At 35.1% G+C, this 9,126-nt stretch overlaps 1 protein-coding gene across 1 annotated transcript; it reads left to right on the top strand.

Moving 5' to 3' along the window:
* Positions 1 to 555: 555 nt before the first annotated feature.
* Positions 556 to 5,684, top strand: LOC149223009 (cysteine-rich receptor-like protein kinase 44). The gene is made up of 7 exons (XM_089387747.1): positions 556 to 849; positions 3,870 to 4,023; positions 4,240 to 4,382; positions 4,510 to 4,717; positions 4,831 to 5,065; positions 5,181 to 5,331; positions 5,418 to 5,684. Exons 1-7 carry the CDS (start codon positions 556 to 558, stop codon positions 5,682 to 5,684), a joined length of 1,452 nt encoding a protein of 483 aa, XP_089243873.1.
* Positions 5,685 to 9,126: the final 3,442 nt, after the last annotated feature.

Genomic DNA, 9,126 nt, shown 5'->3' with positions numbered 1-9,126 from the left:
ATCACCAATCACCTATGATCTAGTCAAGAAGTTGGTCATACAAAAATAAAAATTGCTCAAAAGGGTGCTGACTAAGAAAGAGCTTAAAACAATTGATTGAGGAAGCACGAACAAAGGTAGTAAAACCCGCAGCAAGTATGAACTACGAAGGAGAGGAATATGCTTTATATGTAAGGGACCTTGGGAACTTAAGCATTTATGTCCAGGTGATAGGGAGGAGGCAACAAGAACAGAACAAGAGGAGATTCCTTTAGATCATGGGGAGTCTTCTATAGTTGATTTTCTAGATGGTGGGTAACAACGTGATATTATCTAGGGAGACTTGTAGGATGAAAAGAATTTGGAAGTAAATGAGGAAATTATACCTATAGGTATTGATGAGGTAGATTCCTATATAACTGAGTCCATAGATCTCCATGGGGATGTCCATAAAGAATATGAGCAGTTAAGTATAGATAGCAGTCCACTAGTGCACCTATTTTGAAAATTAGAGAAGATGAACAACATATTGTCTTCACAGATGGAGGAGGCCAAAAAAACTTCAGTGAGAAGACAATGGTATTGAACCAATGTGATGAGCATGATCATGAGGAGAAGCATGATAGCCATAATGTGAAAAATGAATCATTCCCAGAGAGTTGGTCAAAGGCTCAAGTTAAAGCTGTGGTCGTGGGGCATTCAATGCAAACGGGTATAGAGACATTCAGCATGGCACCAAAATCGCCAGTAGAGGACTTTCGAAGAAAGATCACACATTTCAAGACAAATCTTATGATGTTGAAGCAAAGAGTCTGGACAATCCTAGACACTATCTTACAGGAGAACAAGAAACTTGAGGAACTCATAGAGGTATGTGCCAAGTCAGTGGCCAAACTATCTAGTGTAGAGGAACATCTCATGTCCTCACAAGGCATCATGAGGAATACAATTGGGAGTTCTAGATCAATCCTCTACAAGAGTACATAGATAGGGCTTGCGACACCACCAAACCATCTTTATACATTAGAGAGAGCAAGATAGAGTTATACAAATGGATCATGTTGGGTGATCAGGTGGAGCAACATGAGTTGAGCATTAGGCAACATCAACATGGTAGAATTATTCCATGTGCATGCGTTCATGCATTATATCCTTTGCACGAGATGGATTGGCGAGAGATTATGAGTTGGAACTTTATTGATGGAATACTCTTAGCCAAGAGCATATTTTAGCATGGGTGATTAAGCATGGACAACGATGGACGAATGAGATGGTATCATAACCCATAGGTCCCAAGACTTAGGTGCCATTGAGATCTAGGAGAATCCATTGGAGGCAGGACTGGCCAAAGAATTGTTTGGGATCCAGGTGAATCTATCGTGGGAAGGATTACACTGAGGATTATTTGGGATAGAGGTATTAAAGGATCCATTCAGGATCATTTAGTATGGAGACATGGAATAGCACACTAGGGTGTATGGGATCACGGTATCAATGTATAGATGCTTCTGTCGTGGATAACAGTGGATTGCTTGAGGACAAGAAATCTTTGGACAGGAGGATTTGCAATATTCCCTTTTCTGGATATGGTCAAAATGGACGAAATATTCCCTTTTCTTGATATGATCAAAATGGATGGAATATTCCCTTTTCTGGATATGGTCAAAATGGATAGAATATTCCCTTTTCTGGATATGGTCAAAATGGACAAAATCTACCCATGGTATTTATTGTGGTATTTGCCCATGGTATCTGCCCATGGTATTTTCCTTCGCTTTTCAAGGGAAAATAATAGAAGAAGGTTTCTAGAGAGCTCATCAAGCTTATAAAAGGAGATAGGAGTTAGGCATTGGGATCATCTTGAGTCTATCTATATTATTGTGTTTTTCTTGAGAACTTGGCATGGCTAGTTCCAGTTTGATCCTAGGGACGAAAATCCATGGGTGTAATTTGTTAGGTGGATCCATCTAGGGTCCATGGGTCCACGATTGTGGTTCAGTGTTTTTGCTTTCTCTTGGATGAGCAATAGTGCACGCTATTGCAAGGGCCTCGAGGCTGATATTATTGTATGTACATGTACTATTTTCTTCAGTTAATAATATAAATAAGGGCTACATTTATTTTAGATCCCTCGTGTTTTGTGTTTGGCTTTTTAGTTTTTCAACAAGAACACTAAAATATTCCAGATATGTTGATTATTTAGCCATTTGGGATCTTACAAAACAATATTTAACCGAAAAAAAACAAAAAAAAACTAAGAAAATTGATTATTACATTCACTGATATATCATATGACATATACATTTTTCCAAGCAACTAACTATATATATAATTACACATTATTATATTAAAATATAATAGATTATGATGCGAAGGTCGCCGTTTAGAAACTTTGTGCGCAAAAATCCAGTGATGTTAAGAGTTGGTGTCGCACAGGCCAAGTGAAATCCCTTAGTGATTTTGATAACTTAGATGTCATTGGGTCGACCTGCTATAATCTCCAATAAACTCAAACCACTTGCCAAACAAAAAAAATATAATAAATTATAAATAATTAAATTAAGACTTTCATAATAAATACAATATATTCCACCCTCTAATATTCACTTAATTGCAAAAGGAAAAATATAAAACAAATGACATGAATAAGTTTTATTCACCCCAAACACAAGCTTCAAAAATGGCTCTTTGTCATTACCTGTTGTCATGTCATACGAAGGCTTCTGGCCTCTGCATCTGATTTGGTTTCAAGGGTTTTAACTATTTTTTTCGTTGGCACAGGATCGAATCTGTATACATGTACCTTTCAGAATTTTCACAGAATCGAATATTCGGACTGATGAGGGCGAACATCCACCAGTCGATCACAGCCCAAACGATACCAAATTTAATTAAACTTCGTGCCAAATTTTAAAACAGCACGATATAACAAACCAATCGCTGTTCCAGAACTCGTGATGAATAAAAAACTATGTTCGCATCTATTTTACTGTGCTGAATGTTTACTTCCTTTATAAAAACCGTGTAGCTTCTGCATCATTTATTTATAATATTTTTGACAGTAACATCTGGAGACATCAAAAAATAAAAATTGTCTGGTATTTTCTTGGCCACACGAAATGATGGGTGACACATGAACAACATGGAACATTATTGATTGGAAGACATGGGCACAGCAGTCGAGGACGGATGATGGCCACACGAAGTGATGGGTGACACAAGAACAACTTGGAACATTATTGATTGGAAGACATGGGCACAGCAGTCGAGGACGGATGATGCGACGATATCAGCACAACAATCGAAGGAGGACATCCTCTTACTTGTTGGAACATTATTGATTGGAATACAGCAGCACAGCAATCGAATGAGGACATCCCCTTCTTTGTTGGAAGTCATCAACACAGCAGTCAAGGATGGAGGACACCTGCAGACCACTACCCATATTTGCCTGCAACTTTCCATTGCTTCTGTGATCTAATTCCATTCCATCAATTTTATAGAGGCCTGAATCGCATATTCATCAGATTCCTTAACAAAGCCTACCAGTTACCAAGATCATGAGAATTGTTTCCGTTATGGATAGTTTATTTTCTGCTAATTCCAGCAAACAACCAACCATTCTATTTAATTTGATCGTTTCACTATTCATTGCCAGTTTTCCATCGGTTACATCGCAGATTGACTCATATACATGCAATAATAGCTCTACTTACGCTGATGGAAGTACATTTTCGAGCAATTTGAATTGGGTAATGAGTGACCTAGTAAAAAACACACCTAAAACAGGGTTCAACACTTCTTCCTATGGTCAAATTCCCAACAGAATCTATGGCCTCCTCCAGTGCACAGGTAACATATCTAAACAAGACTGTTCAATCTGTTCACAGCAAGCACATGATGGGGTTCTACAACATTGCGGAAGCGGCGTAGGCGGTCGAGTATGGCTCGATAACTGCTTCGTCCGATACGAGAAGTATAGCTTCTTTTCAAAGCTAGACACCCACGGGAACTATCTGATGAACGTCAACGATATTAATATAGGTAGTCTATATTAATTCTAGCGTTAATGGTCTGTCTGTTTGCCATTAGGAGCAAACTGTATTGTGCCATTTCACGGGGGCATGCACAGACGGAAGGTAGAATCCGCAATTTTGACCCATGGGCTATCCAATAAAACTGCAATCGACTTAAGAAACAGTTAACTTTGCGCTATCCAATAAAACTAGATTCTTTATATTCACTTTTTCTTCTGAACAGAAATGCCTCACAATTACGAGACAGAGTTGACAATACTCCAGCAGGAGCAAATTCTTTTCAGCTTAGAAGCACTCAGAGAAGCAACGGATAATTTTGATGAAAAGAACAAGGTTGGACAGGGAGGCTTTGGCCATGTATACAAGGTATGTATTTATGTACCCATTGCCTTAAAACCATGAATTTAATGACATGACATGATCTTTGAGAGAGAGGATAGAGGAAGAATGGGTTTTGTTGATAGGCTTTTCTTGATGTGGTTGGTTGTTGTAGGGATTAACCAGAGATGGAAAAGAAATAGCAGTGAAGAAATTGTGTATAAGATCTGGGCAGGGCAAGCAAGAATTTATGAATGAGGTGAAGCTTTTGGCCATTCACCACCGAAATCTTGTGAAGCTGCTTGGGTGTTGTGTCGAGGGACAAGAAAGATTACTTGTTTACGAATATTTGCGAAACAAGAGTCTTGACACTTTTCTGTTTGGTATGTCGTTTTGGACTTTTTTGTTGAGGGGGCGATAATAATTCTCGAGTAAATTTAACGAGTTTGATTATTTGAATGTTTTCAAATTTGTTATTCTTGAAATACAAATACAGATCCAGAGAAGAAGAGACATCTCGATTGGAAAAAGCGTCATAACATCATAATGGGAATAGCTCGTGGTCTTCTTTATCTGCACGAAGATTCTCACATGCGAATCATTCATAGAGACATTAAAGCAAATAACATTTTGCTGGATGAGGAATTGAATGCGAAGATAGCAGACTTCGGGTTAGCAAAACTCTTTCCTGAAGACGAAACTCATATCCAAACAAGCGTTGCAGGGACATAGTATGAATATTTCCCTCTATCCTTCCTCTAATCCAATTGATTGATAGAACATACATGCAATTGTGCGATATTTAGCACCCCACTCATTTGAATGGTTTGTGAATGGAGTATGCAGCGGTTACATGGCGCCAGAATACGCAATGAGGGGAAAGCTATCGGTGAAAGCTGATGTGTATAGCTTTGGAGTGTTAGTCCTGGAGATCGTTAGTGGAAGGAAGAGCAGTGACCTAAAATTTCCCAATGAAGCCCAAAGCTTATTAGAATGGGTAACACTTCCACTTCATCAACCGGTGGTTTGCCATGGAGATGTTAAGTAACCATTAATTTACCTTTGAAAATGTGATACATGCAGGCATGGAGATTATACAAGCAAGGGCGTCTTCTGGATATGGTAGATTCTGGTGTAAGGGGTTCATGTCGGCAGGAGGAAGCATTAAGATGCATTCACGTTGGGCTTGTATGCACACAGGCTGATCCGGGCATCCGCCCTGCTATCTCTAATGCGGTACTCATGATCTCCAGCTCTTCTGTGACATTGCCGGATCCGAAAAAGCCCGCGTTTGTGGAAAGTAGTGAGAGCAGCTACGGAGGATCCACAGCCGCCAGCTGTCAACAGTAATGGTCATCGGCTACCGCATCATCTGTGTCATCTGCCTCCACACAAAATCCCCTCCCGGTTCGTTAACGATGTTACATTTACTGTCAATTGGAAACCAGGTGGTTATATTCTCAAAATGTATTCAGAATCTATCCACCCCGTAGAGGCAAATTCCAACTCTCGACCACTGGAAACTGGAATGGGCTAAAATAAAGTATTTTCCATAATACAAAGTTGCGATATAATTTCCCTGTAAAATTTATGATCAAGGAATTCAAAATGTTGATATTTACCAAACAAGTCCTAATAATTATTAAAATATAATAAATTGTCTCCAATTCCCGGTATCAAGAAGCAGAATAGAATAATATTTTTCTACAATTTATGGTTCGACGAAATAAAATAATTTGCATTGTCTTTTATTTTTAATTACCTTACCATGTAATATACTATTTTTTTTGTTACGGAAAAAAAAAACTCAACATGGAATATGTTATTTTGGTTGTTAGGTGGGGACAACATCTTTAATATTTAATATTACTGCATAGTCAGAATAAAAAATAAAAATCACTCATTCGAATTTGTTAAATGTGATAGTTAGATCGTTATAACAAATATGTTTAAATGTGATAGTTATAACTGTGTAACAAGTATTTGTTGCTGGCTTTGCTTTGGCTTTGGAGTGGGGAAAAGTATAATTTGAATTTAATTTACAAATAAATTACAACTTGAATTTAATTTACAAATTTTGGAATCATATAATTTCATGGTCTGTTTTAATGTAAATCAATAAAAAAAAATTAAGCTATATATTTTATTAAATTAAAATGAATAAATGTATAAGAAAATAAGTGAAAAATGCAATAAAAAATAATTTTTTTTTCTTTTTCTTTAAAAAATTATATATCTTATTTTATTATTTTAAATATTATTTTATTATTTTCTTTCTAAGACTTATTTTAGACCTCACCCTTAATCCCCACATACCTACAATATATTAATTTTATTTTTCATAATTTGAAAACCTCTTTATGAATAAACATGACAAGGTATTGTTAAACAAAAAAGTGGATTACTTAACCAATGATACTAAGTAGACAGTATATAGCCAAATATTTTAGGACTAACAATGTCAATAATAGGAAATAAACAAAAATGGATGGACTTCTAACTTTTTATAGGAGATAGGTCCATTCAACCAATGGATTACAATTGGGAGGTCTAAATCTCTCCATGATTCACACTTTTACAGAAATGCAATCAAAGTGGTAGATAATCTCAAGTTCCCAAGAGCACAACATGATATTCACTCTTCTCTTCTTTGTGTAGATCTAGAGTTGAACGAATTGCTCTTGGATTGTTCAATTCACATGGTAATCCAACAATCTTTGTAACCTCTTACCTCCTCCTATGCTATCTCTATGAATGCAACTCACATGGTAGTCAAACAATCTTTGTAACCCCTTACCTCCTCCTAGGTTATCTCTATAAATGCAATGGGTAGTTTGTGCTCTTGACCATTGGAATTTAGTTTTACGTATTTATCTTTTAGCATTCTAGTAACATGTGACAATTCTATAGTTTCTGTTTTTATTCTATTAAGCTAAGTATTAAATAATATGAAACACATCAATATTTGATGTCTATTTGATCAATTGGATCATTATATCATGTTTGGTCTATTTTGATGCTTTTAAATTGAAAAATTGGAGGAATTAGTTTGTAGGGTCATTTTAAACAACACGTCTTAGTTTGGAGAGTTTGTGTTTGAAACCCTTCAAAGCCATTTTGAGGCATTAAACAATGTTTTTGGGGTAAAATAAATCCACACTTATATAAGAACATTTCACACTATTCTACACTTATAAACCTTTCCAATGGTGCAAGAATCCCATCAAATGGAGTTCACATGCAAAAGTTATCCCTCCCACAACTTACTTATTGTGTTGACCATCATGGTATAAGAGAATGCCACATCAACCTCTATTACACATACATATTGAGCTAGCCATATCTAAAGTTTTAAGAAGAGTCTAGAAGGTCCAAAATGTAACTTTAATTGGCTATTGGGCTATGTTAAATATTGAACTGCTAGGAGGAGTAAGGGTTTCATTCTATGCTATTTTATTTTGATCCATAGTTGAGTATAGAAAATAGAACTCGGAAGTTAGAGTGAAAAACAAAGGGGGTTAGGATTTTGTACTAGCCTTACAAGCCATACTCTCATGTACTCTATAGATAATACCTCTTTCTTTTGTAATTGCACATTTTCTATATTAGAGAAAAGAGAGTAGAGCAACCTCACATTCTAGTTGGGTTTTCTCCAGTAAGGGTTTCCAAATTGTATCCACGCATAATTTTAAAGATGAAAATTTATCTTAAAGTATAAAAACCTTGGAAAATACTACTTATCATTAATCTACAAGTTGTAACATGTTTGGGATATTTTTGTAAAAGTATTCAAATTTCTAATGATTTTATAAATTTTCTATAAATTTTTGGTGATTTTCAGGGTAAAATGATTTTAACCAATAAAATTTGGACAAGCCTTTTAAAAAAAAAATTGAAATTAACAAATATTATTTTTAGAAGAAACATGGAAAACTAGACCAGTTACCAAGATTAACCTAAAAAAATTTCCCTAATTATATCTACTATAAAATTAAAAATTAAAAATAAAAAATAAAACTCACAATAAAAATTTCATTAATTTTTCAAATTTCTTCTCATAAATTCTTTTAATAAATTATAAACTACAACTATATGATAGATACCATTTACCATTCAAATTTAATTTTAATTATAAATTACAACTAGTGAATACCATTTACCATTCAAATTTAATTTTGATGGTAAAATAATAATAATAAAAATGTTTTAAATATGGTGTGGAAATAAATACATATCTTATAATCCCTTAAACCTATTTTTTAGATTTATAAAATCTCCTCTCTTTTTTTTTATACACGTATTTTCATTACTTACATTTTGTGACATCTTAAAATATTTTGATTTAGTAGCTTTGTAATTATGCCCATAAAGTTATATGCCCCACATTTTAATTTGCGCGTGTTTGTGGGATGTAGTTATGGGAATTGAGTCGTGTAACATAGGATTCTCCTCCCGCTCCTCTGTACAAATTTTGATTTAATAGCTTTTTATTGTTTCCCATTAAGTTTATGCCCATATTTTGATTTGCACGTGTTTGTGGGTTGTAGTCTTGAAAATTGAGTCGTGTAATATAGTAGTATAGGACTAACCAAGAGAGGCAGCTAGGTTTGTTAAATAAGGAAAATTGTATTTAGATTTCCATAATCAAATAAATAATAATTAGTAATTGTTTTAAAAGTTACAAAGAGAGGCCGATAGGATTATTAAATTGGAATTGTTGAATTTCTTTAGAAGAGATGTTGGTTCAAGCCTTGTGGAAAACTTTGTTTTCTTGGACTGGGTCATTGCGCAA

This window comes from Pinus tabuliformis, chromosome Q, assembly GCF_031772625.1.
Source record: "Pinus tabuliformis cultivar Carrire ecotype Pingquan chromosome Q, CPIR1, whole genome shotgun sequence".
NCBI lineage: Eukaryota > Viridiplantae > Streptophyta > Pinopsida > Pinales > Pinaceae > Pinus > Pinus tabuliformis.
The sequence above is the reverse complement of the archived record's forward strand: the minus strand, read 5'-3'. Positions and strand labels throughout refer to the sequence as shown.